The sequence below is a fragment of the Mus caroli genome, unplaced genomic scaffold (assembly GCF_978045245.1).
Source record: "Mus caroli unplaced genomic scaffold, Mus_caroli_1 scaffold_9, whole genome shotgun sequence".
NCBI classification, from domain to species: Eukaryota; Metazoa; Chordata; class Mammalia; order Rodentia; family Muridae; genus Mus; species Mus caroli.
The window spans coordinates 128,251,164-128,273,129 of NW_028227264.1; the positions used below are offsets into that span (position 1 = coordinate 128,251,164).

The following is a 21,966-nucleotide window of genomic DNA, read 5'->3' on the forward strand; positions in this document are numbered from 1 at the left end:
TGCCACACACCTGGCTCAACCTTCACAGTCTCTTCATTGCACAGCTGGAGAGACTGAAAGCACTGCTAACTTGACAAAGGCCCACAGATGGTGATTAGGACTGGCCTGGAAACTAAGAGCTGCCTGACTCTAACTGGCTGGCCCTCTAAACATCCTTTCTCACTTAGAACCCTCATACCTACAACCAGTCTCTTAAGTTTTCATTTTCTGTGTTTCAGTCCTTTAGACTATGACTGATGGGAGGGCTTCAAGCAGAAATAAGAAACAGATCTGGGCAGAAATGTTTCTTGTTGGGATAGAAGCTACTTGATCAATCAAAGTTAATTTAATAATTTTTTGGAAATATGGTCTTGCTAAATTACTATTTAGGATGCCTTTAAACAAGTCTTACAGCTTCAGCCTTCCTAAATAGCTGACAAGTGTCACCATATCCAGCTGTTTCTCTTTTTTAAGATTTATTTTGTATGTATGAGTCATGTATATGTACCATGTGTGTACCTGGCACCTATGGAGGCCGGAAGACATCAGCTACCCTGGATCTGGAGTCATTGATGGCTGTGAGCTGCCATGTGGGTGCTAGTATTGAATCCAGATCTCTACAAATGCAACAAGTGCTTTAAACCACTGAGTCATCTCCCCAGTTATCTTTTTTCTGTTTAATCTTAAGGTTATGGATCCAATTCAGAAACTAATATACAAGTGAGCCCTAGAAAAATGCAAAAATACTGCATACTGGTCCCAGCAGTTCAGATATGGCATTCCTCTGTCTAATCTCAATGTGGTTCAAGGGATCCAGACTATACCAACAAACAGAAAGAAAAATAAATCACATTGATAAATCATGTATCTCTGAATATAAGCACTCTCTCTCACACACACACACAGAGACACAAATAAAAATAAAAACAAAATCAAAGAAATAAAAAGGGTTATTTTCCAAATTGGTTCTTCGACTAGTTAGAGGTGCCAAGGTGGAGGGAAAGGATACTTGAGGTATCATGGATTTATTTCTCTGGGCCCTTTCTTCCCATTTTTTAGTTTCAGGCAGAAAAACAAAACAACAGTCCAGTACACTTTCTTTCTTCCTTTTTTACTTACATTAAATACATGGATAAATCAGCAGTTGCATTCTGTTGCCACGATTGTTATGTTAGGAGAGTGAAAGAAAGGCAAATGCTTCCTTAGGAAAGAAATATAAAGGCAAAAAGGATGAGCCCTCCCCCTAAAAACTGATCAAAACAAAAAAGGTAACGGGGGAGGGGAGGGAGAGAACAAAACCCCTCAAGCCCAACAGAGCTCCAGCAAAGGCAGGAGAGCTGGCAGGAGAGGGAAGGCAGCAGGTAGGCCAGGAACTAAGGCCAATACTGTTCCTAAGAGAGGGGGGGAGGGAGGGAGGGAAAGCCTAGGGAAATGGTTTCCCAGCCCCAAGGCAATAAAACATCTTCACTTTTGCAGAGAAGGAATTAAGTTTCTAAGAGACTTGGAGAGCTTCCCTCGAGTCTCCATTTGTAAAAAGGATGTGCCTGGATATTTTGCAGATGAACAGATTTTAGGAAAGTAAGTATGTTTCAGGGCCATGAGAACTAAGGCTGCCCCTGGAAAAGGAAGAGAATTGAGTCCTAAGTGGAGGAACCTAAGTTGGGTCCTTGAGAATCTTGGCCTCATGGATTCCTCAGCTGCTCTGGAACACAAGACAGTTTCTGAGCCCAAGGGGCAGAAAGGCTCAACTCGAGGTTACCGTGGTCTTTCCTTTCTTCTGCATGTTTCTCCCAAACTCTGGCTAAAATACCAAGTTTCCTCTTGCTTTGATAGCTTCCCACAGACACCCTCAAACACCTAATATAGGACGTAGAGAGGCCAGAGACTTAGGAAGGACCAAAGCCCTCTGATGATACAAGGCAGTTGTGAGGCACCTTCAGTTCTAGCTGCCCTGTCATTGGACAAGCAGCCTTTGTGGTAGGAGCCCCTAGTGGTACATGGATTAAGTAAGAGTAAGTGGGGGAATGAAGGAGGAACTAAACTCAAGATATTAACAAAAGGAGAAGAAAAGAGGGCTAATGGGAACCAGGAGACAGAGCAGACTGTACAGAGAATAAAGACTTATATGTATTTACAGGGAAGTAGAAAAGACATGGTAAGACATAGCAAACTGAATGTGAACCCTGGGAAGATAGAACACTCCTTTTGCCTGACCTTTCTTTACTCCACTACCATGGCCCATGCTATTCTGAGGCCACTCCCCAGTTGCTCAGACAAACCTATACCCAAGAATAGAGGTATGAATCAGTCAGAGGAAGCTAGCAGTGGAGACTGGGTGTGAGTAGCTGCCACTGTTACTGTCTTCTATAGGGCCAAACCTCATTCATTGTAGATTCCATTTAATTAAAATGGTTGAAGGATAGGTAAATCAATCAACCCCCCCCCCAAAAAAAAAAAAAAAAAAACCTGTATCTTGACTGAACTGCCATCAATTAAAGTGCAAACTGCAGGGGCATGGTGTCTGGGGTTAAGGCCATCTCAAGGCCAGGGTAGGGGAAATGCCTATGTATAATACATAGGCCTCAGAGGACGGTATCAGAGTACCTCCTCCAATTAGATCACAGCAGAGCTAAAGGTGCAGGCAACCAGTGAAGATTCTTTGGAGCACTCTGAGGTCCAATCCCCACACTCGAGTGGGGTGAGTGGATGGGGACAAAAGGGAAACCAGCCTCGGGGCAAGTTCCAGAGCCACGGATGACATTGCACCTCGACCTTTGTCCTACTAACTAATAAACTCCCATTCAGTGCCTATGAGCTTGACTCCCTGTTCTCACTCCTACCTAGGAACGCCCTCCAAAGTCCTACTCATTGGTGCCGCAGTGTTTCATAGACAAGAAACTCTTACCAGATAAATAAAATGGGAAAGCAATGTTTCCTCACTCCCTCCTGCTGTGAGCCTTACTCTCCCCACAAGGTCTTTAATGTAACTAAAAGTATATCCCTCCCTTCTCAGTCCCTGGGATTACCCTTCATCATCTTGTGAAGAGGAGAGACAGGATCGAGAAGAGGGAGTAATGATGAGAGGTGGGATGGGAGGCAGGAGACAGAAGTCTTCTCTGAAACACTGGAAAAACACGGGGGTGGGGGACAATGAGGAGGTCACTGTCTTGCACCTAGAACACGAAGTGAAGAAGTTTGTTTTGGAAGGAAGGTCCTGGGGAGATGTGACCCCAAGCCCCAGGTAGGGCATAGTAGTGGCAACAGCTGCCTGGTGTTGGTTGCTGAAGCATTAAAAAGTGCCATGACGGAGCTGTCAGGAGGCAGCCCTTGGGAGCCAGGGCTCAGTGTGCTGTTACCGTAGGGGCTGTGTGCTGAGGGGTGGGGATGGAGGTTATTTCTTAGCTCTCGTGCTAACTCCATACATATTTGCTTCAAGCCACCCCTCAGTTGCTACAACACTGGCTCTTGTTCTGCTGGGACTGCTCATGAAGATCCACACCCCGACTTCGGCCTGCCGCACCCCCCAGATTCTGGGGTTCACTCTTTGGCAACTTCTTTGCTAAAAATAAAACAGAACAAAGTATGGTAGATTTTACTCATATACACTTCCCACCCCAAACAAGATGACTATTGAGAGGGGATAAGAGAGATTAAAACAATGATTTGAGGAGGGCCCAAATCACTGAACACAGAGAGCTAAAGCTGCCACCCAAGGATGGACGTTACTGAGCAAGTGAAGCTGTTTCTACACTGAAGATCTTCTTGTCTGAGGTGCTAGGGACTGAACCCACTGTTAAACCTCTGACTTGGGTTTCTTTCTGTAGTCCAGATTAGCTTCAAACTCTTGATCCTCTGGCCTCCGCCTCCTGAATGTCAGGATTACAGGTGTACACCACTATGTCACTTTGGTTTTTTTGGTTTCTTTTGTAGTTTTTAACTACATGTGTGTATGAGTGGCTAGGTGCACGCGGATGCAGGTGCCCTCAGAGGTCAGAGGTGTCATACCCCTTGGAGTTAAGAGTTGCAGGTGGTTGTGAGCCACCTGATGTGGGTACTTGGAAACAAAAGTGGGTTCTCTGCAAGAACAGTATGTACTCTTAATCACTGAGCCATCGCTCTGGCCCACTTTTGGTTTGTTTTGAAGTCAGGTCTTATGTAGCCCAGGTTGGCCTCAAACTTACTAAATAGCCAAAGACAACCTTGATCCTCTTGTCTCCAAGTCCCAAGTGTTGTGATTATAGGTGTGCTTCAATGAATCTTGCCAAAGAGTTTAGGCTGCAATCTTTCAATGTTAGCCCACTGCCCTGACTGGTGAGATTCTGCGTATGCATTATGGTACCAGAGTGAAGGGTTTGGGTTTTGCCTTTTGTTTTGACACAAGTTTCAATACATAGCTAGCCCTGGCTGTATTTTTCGTCCTTTCTTTTCTCCTTTATTTTTTTTTTTAAAGGTTTCTTTATTTATTTTATGTATATGGATACACTGTAGCTGTACAGATGAGGTTGTGAGCCTTCATGAAGTTGTTAGAAATTGAATTTTTAGGACCTGTCCTTGCTCTCGTTGGACCCCCGATCACTCTGGTCAACTCTGCTTGCTCAGTCCCTGCTTGCTCCAGCCCAAAGATTTATTTATTATTATACATAAGTACATAGTAGTTGTCTTCAGACACTTCAGAAGAGGGCGTCAGATCTCATTACAGGTGGTTGTGAGCCACCATGTGATTGCTGGGATTTGAACTCAGGACCTTCAGAAGAGCAGTCAGTGCTCTTACCCGCTTAGCCATCTCGCCAGCCCCTTCTTTTTTCCTAAGACAGGGTCTCTCTATCTGACCAGGAATTCATTACAATGACTCAGCTGGCCTCAAACTCACGAGCGATCTATTGGTTTCTGCTGCCCAAGTTGCAACAACATCATTTTAAGGTTTGAGCCCATCACAACATGATGAAATATATTAAAGGGTTGCAGAATTAGGAAGGTTGAGAACCACTGGCCTAATACTTATTATGTAGTGCAATTAGTTTCGGACTTGTGGCAATCCTCCTGTTTTGGCCTCCCAAGTACTGGATGATAAGCATGCAGTACCATGTCTAACTTTAGGATTAAGTTTTTCTTGTTTTGCTTCTTGGCAGTGTTGGGCCTTCCATCTCCTATGTAAGTATTGTACAAGTGTACTACATCTCCAGCCCCATACCTACAGTAATTTATAAAACCCTATCCTTGGTTTTGGATTAATGACAGCTTTACCTACAAGGAGAGAAAGAAGACTTCAGACCACCCTGACCTTACCTATTGCCAGGAAGAGATCATTCACGTTCATAGCAGTCTTAGCTGAAGTCTCCATAAATAATAAACTGTTGTCATCTGCATATGCCTGAGCCTCCTAAAAGGGATGAAAGTAGCATTGCTTTTATATTCTCAAGTAGTACTCTAGCATGAAAGAATATTTTATGTTCTCTCCTCTTAATGACCTTTTATATAGGGACCCTGGTATATAATATATAATACATACTTTATATATAGTCCTGGACCCTTAATATAGTAATGATTCCCATCAAGATAAACCCGTGCCCACTAAATTCAACAGAGATGTTAGGAATCTCTGTGTGTACACATAACCAGATGTGCATGTAGAGGACAGAGGTTGACTTTGGGTATCTTCCTTAACTACTGTTCATCTTATTTGTTTTCTTTCTTTTTTTTTTTCTTTTCAATTTATTGTTTGTAGGAGGAACGGCATGGGCACAGCCACCTCTGTATAAATATTGGGGCCCCGCAGCTGCAAAGGCATCTCCTGCAGGAGGACCTAATTGAGGACTGCCTGAGAGACCAAGGATTATTTATGTAAACAATGTCAGCCAAACTGCTGTTTTGGGGACCAATGGGGCACGAGTAGAGGGTATTTAAGGAGCTTGCAGCAGTTCAGATGAGCTTGCTGCTGAAGTCTCAGTCCGTGTTGTTGATTCCACACCACCTCACTTCCAATACCCAAGGGCAGGTAGGGTCAGGCAGCGGGTGGTCCAGGGCACAGACAACAACTGTTTGTATATATGTACACATGTGTATGTGTGTGCATGGCTGAAAGCCATGGTATGCTTATGGAGGTCAGAGTCAATGACGGAAGTCGTTCTCTCCTTCCTTCTTTATATGGACTCCAAGGACTGAACTTAGGCCCCACCTTTACCTGTAGATATCTTACTAACCCCTACCTTACTGTCTTTTAAGACAACCTCTCTCACTGAACTTGAAATGGCTACTCTGTTTTAGCTAGAGTAGCTGGCCAATAAGCCCCAGAGACATCCCCAGCACTGAGAGTGCAGGCAGGTGCAGCCTTACCAAGCCTTTTTAATTGATGCTGGGAATCCAAGTCTCCCCGCTTCCACACAAGCAATTTGCCACTGGAACCACATCCCCAGGGTGAAGAATCTTAACATGGAGCAGGGTAAACTGACAGGGGTCTTTGGGTTATGGTATGTCAATAGTTCCTTACCTCAAATCTAACTATTTCCTGCTTCCTGTTTTCACCCTGGTACCCTACAACTGCTATTTCCCTACCCCTCTGATCTGGAACTTTCTTCTGATTCCTTTAAAATCTGTTGGCTGCCGTTTGGTCACACTGTTGCTGTATCTAATCTGGTATACAACTATGGAAGAAGACAACGAAAGCCTCACATGAAAATTTCAGGAGACTGGGAAAAAGAGGTCCCACATACAGACCAAGCGTGCTAGGGATTCTGTAGGCCACCTTACTTCATACTCCACCATGCGCTTGTTGGCAAGGTCAGCTTTGTTCCCTGCCAAGGCAATAACAATGCTAGGGCTGGCTTGCCGCTGTAGTTCCTTTACCCATGTCTTTGCCCGAGCAAACGTTTCCTGGGAAAACATGAAAGAGAGAGAATGTGCTGGAATGAGTGCCAGTCCACAATCACCACCTTCTCAGCCCCACACCTCTCCTCCTCAGGTGCCCTTTCTTCCCTGAGATCATAGGTCTCTGACAACCTGCATCCTCCGGCTTAGTGCTTGGAATCATAGTTGGTACTTTTATCTTGCTATTTAAGAACTCTTTCCTCTCCCTACCTAATTTAATATCTATGAAGCTCAGTGAACAGTTTTCTTAGCCCACTTACCTGATTAGTAATATCATAGACCACGATTGCAGCCTGGGCACCCCTGTAGTACATAGGGGCTAAACTGTGGTATCGCTCCTGCCCAGCAGTGTCCCAGATCTCAAACTTGACTGTTGTGTCATCTAGACACACGGATTGGGTGAGGAAGGCCGCTATGAAGGAGAAAATGAACAAGTTGTAAGTGGGACAAAGGGTGGGGAGATCCCACTCCCCTTCATGTGACCTCTGCACATCCTAAGATCAGTTGCCACCAAGGCCCATCAGCTACAGGGTTAGTGTTCTCCGTTCATGTAACTTTTGAAACAGGATCAAGATGGCTTCTGAATGTTTTTGGGTACAGGCAGGAGGCTCAGGAGTTCAAGGTCTTACTTGACTATTTAGCAAGTTTGAAGCCAGGCTGGGCCAAAGGAACCCTTAGATTTATTTGTTCATTTATTCACTTAAGAGTCTCAGAGCTGGGGGGAGGGTATGGGGGACTTTTGGGATAGCATTGGAAATGTAAATGAAGAAAATACCTAATTAAAATAAGTAAATTAAAAAAAAAAAGAGTCTCCGAGCTGGGTGATGATGGCGCACTCCTTTAATCCCAGCACTAGAAAGGCAGAGGTAGGTGGATCTCTTTAAGTTTGAGGGTAGCCTGGTCTACATAGTGAGTTCCAGGACAGCCAGGGCTACATAAAGAAACCCTATCTTTAAGAAAAAAAAGGAGGCAGTAAGTAACATCAAGAAGTAGGAGGAGAAAGGTGGAGAGTTGGCTCGGCAGTCAAGAGCACTTGTTGCTTTGTCAGAGTTTGATTCCAAGCACCTACACAGCGGCTCACAACATGTAATTCATCTTCCAGGGGATCCAATATCCTCTTCTAACCTAGTAAGCACCAGACACACATAGTGCACAAATATGCAAATGAGCAAAATATTCATATACCCCAAATAATAAATCTATAACCATAAAAAACATTCAAACAGACAAACAAAAAGAATTACAAGGAGCCAGGTATGGTGGTGTTGTGTCTTTAATCCCAACACTAGGGAGGTCGAGGCAGGTAGATCTCTGGCAGGATGACTCAGTGGTCAAGAGCACTGGTTCTTACACAGGACCAAGTTTCAGTTGCCAGCTTCCACATGGCAGTTCACAACCATCCATCATTCAAATCACACACACAAAGAAAGGAATCTTTCTTAAAAGTTGAATAAGAAGGCCAGGCATGGTGGCGCACGCCTTTAATCCCAGCACTCGGGAGGCAGAGGCAGGTGGATTTCTGAGTTCGAGGCCAGGCTGGTCTACAAAGTAAGTTCCAGGACAGCCAGGGCTACACAGAGAAACACTGTCTCGAAAAATCAAACCAAACCAAACCAAACCAAAACAAACAAAAGTTGAATAAGGCCTAGAGAGATGGCACAGAGGTAAGGAGCACTGGCTGCTCTACCATAGGACCTGGGCTCAATTCCCAATACCCCCGAGGCAGCTTAAGACTGTCTGTAAGTCTAGTTCCAGGGGATCCAATATGCTCACACAGTCAAAACACATAAAAATATAAATTATATATAAAAAGTTAAATAAGTAATAAAAACAGTAACTTAAAAATTAGATTTTTAGGGCCCAACACACCTGTACGTCTAGCAATTGGGAGATGGAGGATCAGAAAGACAAGGCCGGGGCTGGAGAGATGAGATGGCTCAGCGGGTAAGAGCACTGACTGCTCTTCCGAAGGTCCTGAGTTCAAATCCCAGCAACCACATGGTGGCTCACAACCACCGGTAATGAGATCTGATGCCCTCTTCTGGTGCGTCTGAAGTCAGCTACAGTGTACTTATGTACTTATGGGCTGCAGCAGCAGGGACTGAGCGAGCGGAGTTGACTGGAGCTCGCTGGGGCTGACCAGAGCAAGCAGAGGTCCTAAAAATTCAATTCCCAACAACCACATGAAGGCTTACAACCATCGGTATAGCTGTGGTGTACTCACATACATATATACATACATACATACATACCATACAAATAAATAATTAATTAATTAAAAGAAAGAAAGACAAGGACATTCATTCTTGCTATACCAGTCTGGTCTACTCAAGTCTCCATCTTAAACAAACCAAACCCACAGGATTTTAAAACCTGATGGCAGGTACTAGAATGACACACTTCCAAGATGCACATGTGGAGGTTAGAGAACAGCTCTGTGGAACTGGCTCTCTCCTTCCACATCTTCAGGTTAGTACAACAAGCACCTTTACTTCTAAGCCATCTTGTTGACTCATATTTTTTTCCAGTAAAATGATAAATTTTATTAAAAAGAAAAGATTTACCATTTATTTGTGTGCTATGTATGGGTATATGCATGTGAATGCAGATACCTACAGAAGCCAGGAGAGGTGTGAGATGCCATGGTTTGACTTCTGGGATTATATGTAGTTGTGAGCTGCCCACCTTCTGAGGACACTAGGAATTCAGGTCCTCTAAAGGAACAGCACGCTCCCTTAACCATCTCCAGCATCCCCAGGAAAACCTTTAGCAAGGGTTCCAATCCAGACTTAAGCAAGGCATTAAGTGAGTGGTGCTCACTGACGAGCAGCTGCACTGTAGGGTGGGTGTGAGACTGATTACCAAGGGACTCATCTGACTATGAATCACTGCTCCATTACAGCAACACAATTCTGGTAGGATAGTACTGTGGCTTGAACATGAGGCCTTTTGCATACTAAACAAGTACTCTACCCACTGAACTATATTCCTAGTCCTTTTTTGTTTAGTCAGGATCTGGTTTGTAATGAAGACTGATGGAACTCACTCTGTAGCACACATAAGATCCCCACGCCTGGGCTGGTGAGATGGCTCAGTAGGTAAGAGCACCCAACTGCTCTTCCGAAGGTCCGAAGTTCAAATCCCAGCAACCACATGGTGGCTCACAACCATCTGTAATGAGATCTGACGCCCTCTTCTGGTGTGTCTGAAGACAGCTACAGTGTACTTACATATAATAAAAATAAATAAATCTTTAAAAAAAAAATATCCCCACGCCTTCAATTACCAAGTATCTAAGATAACAGGTCTGTGTCAATGGGCCTGAACATTTGTTTTTAAAATTTTTATTTTTAGTTATGTATATATTTGTTTTAAAAATATTTATAGCCGGGCGTGGTGGCGCAGGCCTTTAATCCCAGCACTCGGGAGGCAGAGGCAGGCGGATTTCTGAGTTCGAGGCCAGCCTGGTCTACAAAGTGAGTGCCAGGACAGCCAGGGCTACACAGAGAAACCCTGCCTCGAAAAAAACCAAAAAAAAAAAAATTTATATTATCATTTTTTAAATTACAAGTTATTGTGTGGGTAGTGCTAGTAGGCCAAAGGTGTCAGACCACCCTCCTTGCAAACTGCCCCCCAAACCCCCCTCGCTGGAATCACAGGTAGTTGTGAGCCACCTGAGGTTTGCTCAGAACCAAACTTGGGTGTGTGTGTCTGTGTGTGTCCCTACAAGTTCAGTACGTGTTTCTAACTTCTCAGCTATCTCTCCAGTTCCTGAGTGTCAGCTTTGAACTGTCCCAGAACTTGAAGCAGTCCCCTGCCTTTGCTTCCAGAGTGTTTCCATGTTTAGGAAAGAAGCCCCTCACCCTGCTTTCTCTTTTTTTTTTTTTTTTCTTTTTTAAAAACAGGGTTTCTCTGTTGCCCTGGCTGTTCTGGAATTCATTCTATAGACCAGGCTGGTCTCAAACACACCAGAGTGCTGGAATTAAAGGCGTGCATCACCATGCTCAGCCTGATTTTGCTTTTTAATTGTAATAGGACCTCACATAGGCCAGGCTGGCCTCAAACTCTATTGTTAAGAATGGCCTTGAATGCCTAATCTTCCTGCATTTTTCATGTCTGGGATTAAAAACCCATCCTGAGAGTCAGTTCTAAAATCATGTCCCAGATGTTCTTTTCAAGCCCTACTAAGAGTTGAACCTTCCTACTAAGCACTCACCTCCAATGGTGCTTTCCTGGTATTCATGGAACTGTCCTTTGACAAAACGTAACACCAGGCTAGACTTCCCCACCGCAGACTCTCCCAGCAGGACCAATTTGAACTGGCATATTTTGCTGGCCTGTGGTTGCCCATTGGGCCTGGCTGTACTTCTGCTAGTCATAGCCAGGTTATCAAAGTAGGAGAAGGTAGAGGGAGGGGAATGCCACAAAGCGGCAAAGGGGGAAGGGGAAGGGGAGGGACTTCCAGGCCTCAACAGTCCTGTAAAGAAAAAAATAGATGAAATTAGACACAGTTCCATTGAAACTGCATTTGTTTGTTCAGAAAACCAGAATAAACTTGGCATAAAATCCATGTAGGCCTGCCACATGTAGTTGTTTGTTTGTTTTGTTTTTTTGACACAGGGTTTCTCTGTATAACCCTGGCTGTCCTGGAACTCACTTTGTAGACCAGGCTGGCCTTGAACTCAGAAATCCACCTGCCTCTGCCTCCTGAATGCTGGAATTAAAGGCGTGCACCACCACCGTCCGGCTAAACTGCATTTTTTTTAAAAAACATTTTTTGTTCTGTTTTATGAGATGGTCTAAAATTTTGGTATATAGTCCAGGTTGGCTTTAACCCTGTGACAATCTTCCTGCCTCAGCTTCCCAAGTGCTAGGATCAGAGGCAAGGACCACCAAACTCAATAAGGTTTCTTTAACAGGGTCTAGATAGCTCAGAGTGACTTGAACTCCTGATTCCCGCCTTCACCTACTCCCACTGAAGTGCTAGACCGGCAGGCCCACATGGATTTTATGCCAAGTTTATTTTGGTTTTCTGAGACAGCTTCTCATTGAATAGTAGTGGCTGGGCTGGAACTTACCATGTAGACCAGGCTAGCCTTGAAATTACAGTGATCTCCCTGCCTTGTCCTCTGAGTGCTATGGTTACAGGTGTGCACAATCATTTTTTAGAACAAGAACAGAATCTCATTTCCTTGTTTCTAAAACTTGGCTCTGGTAATTAACTATACCACATTGAAAGGTTACTCACACTTCTGATAAGGTCCTACACAGCTGACCTTCAGTGAGAGTGGTAAAGAGCAAAACAAGAACTGCTTCTGGGCAAGTGTGGTGCTATGTACCTGCAATCCCAGCTTTCAAGAGGCTAGGCAGGAGGATCCATCAGTAGCTTAAGGCCCACCCTGTCTACTCCTCCCAATCATCTATACACACAAAGAACTGCATCTGCAATAAAGATTGTTCTTCCAGAGTGTGACTAGCAAGGGAGCTGAAATGGAGACTGAAAAGAAGTCTTAAATCCCCGACACATCTTCAAAGTTTTCCCCTGAATCACGGCAAACTTTAGCTGGCCTGTCCAACCACAGGTACACTAGTATGCAACTGGTGTGTGTGTGTGTGTGTGTGTATGTGTGTTTTCTCCTCCTCTTACTGATTGATTTATTGGTTGACTGGATGGTTCTGAGGATTTTTACAAGCTAGGCAGGCAAGTATTTTGAATACCGAGCCCTTAGTTTTCTTAGATAAGATCTCACTACATAGTTGGCTTGATGCTTAATATGTAGCCTAGGCTGACCTCCATCTGATAGAATTTCAGGTGCTGAGCACCATACTATGATTTTTTTCTGGTCTCTTGATGCTACCCCATATTTATATTTAACATTTACATATATTAATTATTACTATATTCCTGCAAAGCACCCAAGATATGAAAAAAGAAACAGGAATGAAGGTGAGGGTAAAAAGGATTAGCAGAGGGTTGAAGCAGTGATCATGGGACTCATAGATGACTGTGCCCTGTGGACACTACACCAACGGTCCTAATAGCCCTGACTTGCAGTACCACTAAGTTTATGTGTGTGTGGAGGTCATAAGACAGCTGCAAGAGCTTGCTCTCCTCCTACTATACGGGTTCCAGAGATGGACAACTATCCGTACCTGCTGAGCCATCTTGCTGCCTTCCCGCCACTGGTCTAAAGACTCACACTTGGGGCTGGAGAGATGGCTCAGCGGTTAAGAGCACTGACTGCTCTTCCAAAGGTCCTGAGTTCAAATCCCAGCAACCACATGGTGGCTCACAACCATCTGTAATGAGATCTGGCGCCCTCTTCTAGAGTGTCTGAAGACAGCTACAGTGTACTCACATGTAATAAATAAATAAATAATTAAAAAAAAAAAAGACTCACACTCTGGCTGGGTGTGATATTGGAGACACATATTAGGAGACAGACACAGGTGACTCTCTTGAGTTTGAGACCAGGCTGGTCTACACTGCAAGTTCCAAACTAGTCTGGCTCCTTCATGTGTATGTGCGTACAACTATACATATGGACACCATACACAATTGTCCAAGAAATCTGAAAACTATTTCTGCAAATCACAACTATTTTGCTTCTTTACCAACTGTGCAGTGTTTCTCAAACTGTGGGCTCTACAACAATAATGATCTTGAAATCAGAGGGGTGGAATGAAGCTGTCTCTGGCCAGCCTATAGCAGGGCTACTGAAATACAGAGCATCCAAGGGGCCAGAAGAGCCCTCAACCTTGGTACTAAAATTATAGAGCCTTGTAGCTGTAGCCCAAGCCGCCCTGCCTCAGGTACCTAAGTGTTGACACAGGTCTTCACCAGCATTCCCAGTGGATTTTTTTTTTTTTAAAACTAAGAGTTGACAATGGGCAAATGATCCACTTAAATTAAAAAAAAAAAAAAAGTAACAGCGATCTGTAACCTTGAGGGTTGATTTGGCTGTGGCTGGCTAGCTGGGTGTCACCTTCCTTCTACACAGCTAACGGTTTGTTCCTTCTAAAGAACAAACAGCCTTCCTGGAGAGAGGACTCTTTTTCAGTCAAGGGTAGTGGGACCTTGTCTGAAAACATAAAAATTGACAGTCAACCTAGCCTACTGAGTTCTTGCCCAGCCAAAGTTACACTGCAAGATCAAAAAGAAAGGGCAGCCTCACAGACAGGAGCGGCTTAGGAAACACCTGCTAACTTGAGAGGACTGAGGTCTGTCCATAGGTCACCCCACTGGGCAGGGACACAAGAGGATGTTCTCCAAGCACCACTGCAAAGTCCAAATAACAGGAACGGTTTGTTAGCCTGTCAGCCCCACCTAGAGGGAGACTGCAGTCCTTTGTTATTCCCCATAACTTGCTCCAACTCAGTACACTACATCTATGTAAAACTTCTGGAGATCCATCATCTGTCAGTAAACAGAGTTCCCAGTACATGGCCACCACACTCTGTCCAGTCTGAAATGTCAGCCCTGTAAGGTCAGTCAGCAAAAAGCCAGTCTGTATGTCAAATACTCCATTTCTACTTTACAGGTGAGAAAACTGAGGCTCATAAAGTTAGTTAACTTTCAGGCATTCAGTATAGCCAGCTGAACAGTATCTCTGCCCCCTTTTATATCACCATGCTTGCCTTCCTTCCTTCTTCTTCTTATTTTTTATTTTTATTTTTTTTGGCTGTGGCTGTGTATCCTAGGTTGGTCTTCAACTCAAATTTTTGCTCATTTGCTTTTGTCTTCAGTGTGCTGGGATTACAGACATACAACATGTCACTTGGTCTCCCTCCACTGTATTTTGTTTTAAACATTTTTGGGGACAAGATAGACTTATACTTGTGGTGATCCTCTTGTTTTGGCTGCTCAGGAGCTGGGCATGGTGGCGCACACCTTTAATCCCAGCACTCAGGAGGCAGATGGAGGCGGATTTCTGAGTTCGAGGCCAGCCTGGTCTACAGAGTTCCAGGACAGCCAGGGCTACACAGAGAAACCCGGTCTAGAAAAAAAAAAGCATGTTTCCCACTGAGATATCTCCCCAGTCCCTCTACTACTCAAAGGATCAGGAATGCTTAGTTTGGTGAGGGTACTAAAATACAAATATGAGTGTACACCAGAGAGAGCTTCTGTCTCGGGTCAGCCCCCCTAAGTGCTTGCTTTGGAACTGGAAACTTTCCTAACTACCATCTATTCTCACACTGCTCCGACAGGACTGCCATTACTCCTCTGTAGCAGTCCTTAAACAAGCTCTGCCTGGATAGTTGGCAAAAGGGAAACTGTGGCAATTTGTAGGATTCGGTGAGTTTTAGAGTCAATGTGAGATTTACTAAAGGAAGATAGGGCAGACGCCAACAAATACCTTCATTTCCTTTCCACTTGCTTTAGACCCAAGTCACTGAAATCTTCAACTGAGAGTTCTACTACTTAGCTCAGCTCTTTAACTGTTGATTCAACATTATCCAGTGAGTCACTGGCTTAAGAGTGCCACCTCCTCCCTGCTCCCCCTTGTTTCTCCAAAAGGTAAAAAGCATGCTTATCACTTATCAGCATGGCAGTGCTAACTCCCAATTATTGACTTGGGAAAGATTAGAACACCTTCTCTAATTTGTCTACCTAGAAAATCCCAAACTTATAGGGTTGAGTATAAATGTCACTTGTGAAACTACATAATATCTTATGATAGTAAAATTCATCATTGCTCTAGACTACCCCAAAAGCTAATTATGACCAAGACTGAAGGGCCAGAGAAATGGGTCTAAAAAGTGAGTTCCAGGACAGCCAGAGCTACACAGACAAACCCTGTGTCAACAAAGCAAAGCAAAGCAAAACAAAACATAAAAAACTAAAACCATTTATTTTCTGTGTATATGTGCACATATGTGTGCTTGACTGCCACAGTACATTTGTGGCAGTCAGAGGATAGCCGCTGGGAGTTGGCTTTCTCCTTCCACAATGTGGGCTCTGGGACTCCAACACTCATCGAGCTATCTCCCCAACAAGCAACATATTTCTATCATGTATTTACCACACTGAGTTATATCCATTTACTCTGCTAAACCTTCTCAAAAAGTGGGATTTTAAAAAACTTGTGTAGCCGGGCGTGGTGGCGCACGCCTTTAATCCCAGCACTCGGGAGGCAGAGGCAGGCGGATTTCTGAGTTCGAGGCCAGCCTGGTCTACAAAGTGAGTGCCAGGACAGCCAGGGCTACACAGAGAAACCCTGTCTCAAAAAACCAAAAAATAAATAAATAAATAAATAAATAAATAAATAAAAAACTTGTGTAATCATAAACCTTCAGAGAAGTAGTAGTAGTTCATTAAGTGTTCTGAAATCCTCCCCAACCTACTCCTCCCTGGATAGACCTCAGTTCAGTTTAGGGAGTTCTTGACAGGTTTTAGAACAGTTCTCTTCCCATGGAGTGACCCCACCCACACGGTACTGTTGTAATTCACATGGGCCAACTGCTCTTCCTGCCACCCGTTATTATGTCTCCCATGGCCTAATCACAGTGTCTCTGTAACACTGAGGCAACTCCTAGTGCCTTAAAAAACAAACCTCTTTGAGGTTTTAGGTGATGTTAAGCAGGTTTTTGTTTGTTTGTTTTCTGAGACAGGGCTTTTCTGCGTTAATAGCCCTGGCAGTCCTGGAATTCTCTTTGTAGATCAGGCTGGCCTCAAATTCAGAGATAGGACTGCCTCCAGAGTGCTGGAATTAAGGGCGTGCACTACCACACCTGAGAAGCAGTTTTTAAAAAAAGTCATTATCCCTGGCCTTGAGAAACAAGTTTAGAAATAAAGGTCACAGCCAGCCAGGTATCCACAACCCCTAAGAGAAAGGTACACTCTAGCCACTCCAGAAACCTGTACTTTCCTCTCCTCGCCGGGTGACTTCTTTTATCAATTCAGTTGTTGTTCAGTGAACGACTAAGTCTTTCCTGAAACTTTCTTGGGAAGTAAGAGTATACTGTCTATGGTTCTGTGGTATCCTTCCTCTCAGAGGGCCATTGCGTTTCCTTACTTGAAGTTCACTGTTTCACACTTCGATTCCATTTGGCCTCACACAAGCTGTGCTACTGATCCCCTTCCCACCTGAGATGTCTCAGGGTTAGGAAGTAGGTGTCTGTTGCTTCTCCTACCCGATCTGTGGCTCCTTCTCAGAAGCCAAATATATTAACACATACAGACAAGCAAACCACCACGGACTCATTCTTGCACTAAAGCAAAGTAAGAGAAGATACAGGGTATGATGTTTAAGGAACCAAGAAAGCCCCCTTCTCCCAGTATACTAATGTAACTCCAGGCCTGTGCTTGAAAATGGACATTGCTAAGCCTCTTTAGCTCCCTAGACTTTGGTAAATTTGGGAGATAATATTTTAAGTCACTATGAATAATTTACAGCTTAAATTTTAGTAATTCCAAATACAACCTCTATTTTCATTCTCTTTGTACTTAGGATCTGGTAAATGCTAATCATATATTCTACCACTAGGTTACAATCCTAAACCCTAAATTTAAAAACAAAAATAAAGCCGGGCGTGGTGGTGCATGCCTTTAATCCCAGCACTCGGGAGGCAGAGGCAGGCGGATTTCTGAGTTCGAGGCCAGCTTGGTCTACAAAGTGAGCTCCAGGACAGCCAGAGCTATAAAGAGAAACCCTATCTCGAAAAACCAAAAAAAACAAACAAACAAAAAAAAAAAACAAAACAAAACAAAAAAAAACCTTGTGGGCAGTAGTGATACTGTTTGGGATAGTGTCTGTTATGTAGCTTAGCCTGGCCTTGAACTCTGCTGCTTCAGTCTCCTGAATACTGGAATCAAAGGCAAGTACCACTATGCCCAGCTTCCAGATCCCTTCTTGAAAGGTTTTAAGGAGAAGATAGGAAAAGCAAAACCAAACCAAACCAAACAAAACAAAAAAACCTCACGAAGAGACACAGAATAGGACAGGATATGATCAAGGTTTAAAGATGGCAAAGATTACAGAGGGTGAACACACATACACACATCCCAATAGTTTTCTCCAGGACTGGCTGTGTAGGTGAGAAAGCTGGGAGGAGGGGTAAACTGAGGTTTTTGCTGGACACCGTGCAATGACCAGATTAGAGGGCTTCAAAAAGTCAAAAATGTCCAAGTTCAAATTCAGAGAAATATGGGAATTTCTTGGGTCACTATACCAAGCCAGGTATAAGACCCTCTTCTGGAACCATGACCATCTCCCTGAGATAAGGAAGAGACAGTCAAGTACTGTGAAAATGTGGATGGACGAGGGGTTTCTGATTCTTCACTCTAGTAGAGATGCTAACAACTACCCTAAACAAAATTATTCCCCTTATTGTTTCTTTCTTGCCTACAAAGTCTTGCTTATTATGCATTTGGGCGGTTTCTAGACTACCCAGTGCACCACTATGTGTATACACTGAAGAAGGCAAATAATAACTCAAAGGACAGCTCTATGTTTGTTCTGAATTTGACAGAAGGCAAGATGAACGGCAAAGGGAACACAATAAATATCAGAATATCATCCAAGAGAATGCCGTGGAGAGAATGAAAACGGCATTTAGGGGCACATGCAAAAAACCTGTCTTTGTTTGGTTTTTTTTTTTCATGTGCTCACTAAATGATGGTCTCATTCTTTCCATAGTATTCTGCTCTTGATTAGTCTTATTTAATACCTCTAACTGTCCTAAATGAAATAAGCTATGTGTAGAAGGACTCAGATTCTATATATTTCTGTACAGCTTAAACACTTTAATATGTGTGTGTATTACTTTGGTAATTAAGAAATCTAGTGATACAAGTTATCCGGATGGCTTGGCGGCCCTTAGTGCCCTTGTAAGAGACCTGTTCAGTTTCCAGCACCAACACGGCAGCTCCTAATTGTCCAGCGGGTCTAGTACCTTTTCTGACCTCTGAGGGGTCCTGCATGCATGTGGTATATATGCAGACACTATGTGGTAACAAAAAAATAAATAAATTCAGTGATCACTAACATTAGTATAGAAAGGAAAGAGGAAGAGGAGGTAGGACCCTAAGGGAGAAACCAATAGGTTCCAATCTATAGAAAATTTGACAGGTTAGCAAACCCCTCCCTCTATATGTGTGTGTATGTATATGTATATATATATGCATATATATATGTATGTGTGTATATATATATATATGCAATGTTTGAATACCAAACAGCCACAAATTGTCCTCTGACATTGTGGCTCAAACACACACACACACACACACACACAAAATATAATTTAAAAACATCTTCATTCTCTATAATCCATCTTTCTAAATACCTCAAGGTTTGACCTAAATAGCTAATCTCAATCTCTCTCTCTCTCTCTCTCTCTCTCTCACACACACACACACACACACACACACACACACACACTTTTTGCCCTGAATAAGTGGGCAAAAAGAAAGGATGGTGCCAACCTTCTGGTAGCTAACCTCTCAATTCTTCCCCAAATCCCTTCAGGGATATCACCTCACAGTTCCTGGCGTGGACAGTCTGTCCCATTAACTATCTAGGAAATGCCCAAGTGCAAGTCTCACAGAAGTTTCAATAAACATGGTCCATTTTTTTTTTTTAATGGCTGGGGATTGCTTTGCCCCTTTCCATGCAAATGACAAGAGTTCCTCAATTCTAGGTTAAAAGTTAAGAGTAGTCACCACAGACCACATTATGAAGTGGGAAAGACTGAGCAAAGCACTCCCAAATTTTCTTAGTTCTCTCACAGTAGACGAAATAGGAAAAACAAGGAATACAATAACAAACCTAAAGGAAACAGGAGTGCAGTCAAGACTAGCTATGAGGTCAGGGTAAACTAAAGTGTGTGTGTGTGTTGGGGGGGGGGGGGGGGACGTAGAGCTGCCAGGCGCCATGGAATAATACATAATTTTACCTTTGTCTTCACTCCCTACTCCTGAAGTACCCCAAAACTTCAAATCACCACACCCAAGCACTAAAGGAACAGAAGAGTAAGGAACTTTCAAGATACAGAGACTCCCCTCACCATCATTCCAGAAGTTCCCATTACTGATAGCAAGCCGTTTCTACTTCCTTCCACTTTGGTCTTCTACATTCTTCATTGACTTCAGTGAGACCAAATCTCTCTCGGCAACACCAGTACCCCTAGTTCCCCTTTCAACAGTCACTTTCCCTGAAAAGAATGCCACTTTCGGCTAAGAGCCCCGACAGTGGATGTCTCGGGAGACCCAGCCTCCGCTACCCTCGGGGCTGGGCGTAGCACTGTCCCCTCCACACCTCCTGCCAAATCGGCTGGCTTCCCCTCCCTCACTGCCTGGTCTCCGACCCCAGCTCCTCCCTCCTCACCGCGGAGCTCAGAGGCCGGAGGCCGGCCCTGGTCCTCACCCGCTCCGGGTCCCCGCGCCCGGCCCCCGAGCGGCCACCACAGCCAGAACCCAGCCGCCTCCCAACTAGAGGCTCGGCTCCCAGCCCTGCCGATCACCTCCTCGGCGCCCACTAGGCCTGCGGGACAGCCCCTTCGGCCCTCTCCAGGAGGCTCTGGAGCCCTGGCGGCGGCCCGCCCCGCCTCTGCCACAGGCCAGGCGGCGCTCCTCTCGGGACCTCCGCCTCTGCCCTTGTGGGCTCCATCAGTTCGGTACCTGGGGCTCCGTCTCCCCCGTCGGGCCCAAGCCTGTGTGGAACAGACAAACAGCCGCAGCTCAACCAAACTCCTGCCCCCTTCGCCTCCTCCTCCTCCTCCTCGCCGAGGCGGCTCCAGCCAATCGCAAGATCACCCGCCTACCGTGGTGGGTGGGCTATGTGAGCGTTCGCCCGCCAATCTTCTGGAGAAAGGCGGGCTTTGAGGGACTGTCACCAACTAGCACAAGTGAGAGATTAGATTGGCGAGGCCGCAAGCCAATAACTACACGAGAAGCCTTGAAGATTGACGGGATAAGTAGCCATTAAAAAGAGAGCTCCTGGGAGAGGGGGCAGTGCATCACGAACAGGCATGTGCGTCAGCCAATAGAACCTCAACACCCGTGACACCCCTCCCCCGCCTCTCGACTCGTAAACATCTAATCAGGTGAGTGAAGAAGGCGGGTCAAAAGGAAATTTTAACCAGTACTGGGTAATTTCCGAACTTGACAGGCAGGCAAGGCTAGTGCAAAAGAAGGCTTTTGGTCGGGTGTGTTGTGGCACTCCTAATCCCAGCACAGTGGATTGGGGTGGAGGTAGTTCTAGGCCATCCTCTTCTACTAGTGAGTTTGAGGCTAACCCGGGATACTCAGTTTAACAAGACCTCAGTATAAGGGGGATGGGGAGGGGAGTAAGCTGGGCTTGGTGGCCCACATGTTTAATCCTAGAAATCGGGAGGATCTCCATGAGTTCCATGCCAGCCTGGTATACAAAGCAAGTTCCAAGCTACACAGCGAGGCCCCCCCAAAAAACAAAAACAAAAAATGATACCAGCATTAACCTTCTCTTCTCCCCCATGCCTGGCTTTCTGTGTCATATTAATAAAGTAAAGACCCTTTAATCCCAGCACTCGCGAGGCAGAGGCAGGCGGATTTCTGAGTCTGGCCAGCCTGGTCTACAAAGTGAGTTCCAGGACAGCCAGGGCTACACAGAGAAACCCTGTCTCGCCGGGCGTGGTGGCGCACGCCTTTAATCCCAGCACTAGGGAGGCAGAGGCAGGTGGATTTCTTTTTTTCTTTTTTTTTTTTTGGTTTTTCGAGACAGGGTTTCTCTGTATAGCCCTGGCTGTCCTGGAGCTCACTTTGTAGACCAGGCTGGCCTCGAACTCAGAAATCCACCTGCCTCCGCCTCCCGAGTGCTGGGATTAAAGGCGTGCATCACCACGCCCGGCGGCAGGTGGATTTCTGAGTTCGAGGCCAGCCTGGTCTACAAAGTGAGCTCCAGGACAGCCAGAGCTATAAAAGAGAAACCCTGTCTCAATAAACAAACAAACAAACAAACAAAAACCCAAAAAAAGAAACCCTGTCTCAAACAAACAAACAAACAAACAAAAAAAACCCAAAAAAAGTTAAGACCCAAAACCAGGGAATTAAACAACTTTTATCTTGTAAATTCTTTTTAGTGGAGCATTAGAGAACAGCAGTTTTGGGGTGAATTGCCATGACAACAGAAAGTGGTAGTCTGA

General features: G+C 44.7%; 1 protein-coding gene across 2 annotated transcripts; it reads right to left on the reverse strand.

Moving 5' to 3' along the window:
- Window positions 1-1,069: 1,069 nt before the first annotated feature.
- On the reverse strand, window positions 1,070-20,569 carry Rab5b (RAB5B, member RAS oncogene family). Of its 2 annotated transcripts, none has more exons than XM_021174154.3 (6): window positions 20,465-20,569; window positions 11,060-11,320; window positions 7,104-7,255; window positions 6,727-6,849; window positions 5,266-5,359; window positions 1,070-3,538 (listed from the first exon to the last, which is right to left on the reverse strand). In XM_021174154.3, exons 2-6 carry the CDS (start codon window positions 11,220-11,222, stop codon window positions 3,423-3,425), a joined length of 648 nt encoding a protein of 215 aa, XP_021029813.1. In that variant the 5' UTR covers window positions 11,223-11,320; window positions 20,465-20,569; the 3' UTR covers window positions 1,070-3,422. The 2 variants fall into 2 exon arrangements, with proteins under 2 accessions (XP_021029813.1, XP_029338681.1); XM_029482821.2 differs by having other exon boundaries at window positions 20,308-20,466.
- Window positions 20,570-21,966: the final 1,397 nt, after the last annotated feature.

What these genes read in the sequence shown, in the direction of transcription:
- Rab5b (XM_021174154.3), bottom strand. Translation starts at nt 11,222, where the DNA reads ATGACTAGCAGAAGTACAGCCAGGCCCAATGGGCAACCACAGGCCAGC. An exon ending in CCAGGAAAGCACCATTGGAG is followed by an intron (nt 7,256 to 11,059) that starts GTGAGTGCTTAG and finishes TCTCCTTCATAG; the next exon opens with CGGCCTTCCTCACCCAATCC. An exon ending in TCTATGATATTACTAATCAG is followed by an intron (nt 6,850 to 7,103) that starts GTAAGTGGGCTA and finishes ATGTTTTCCCAG; the next exon opens with GAAACGTTTGCTCGGGCAAA.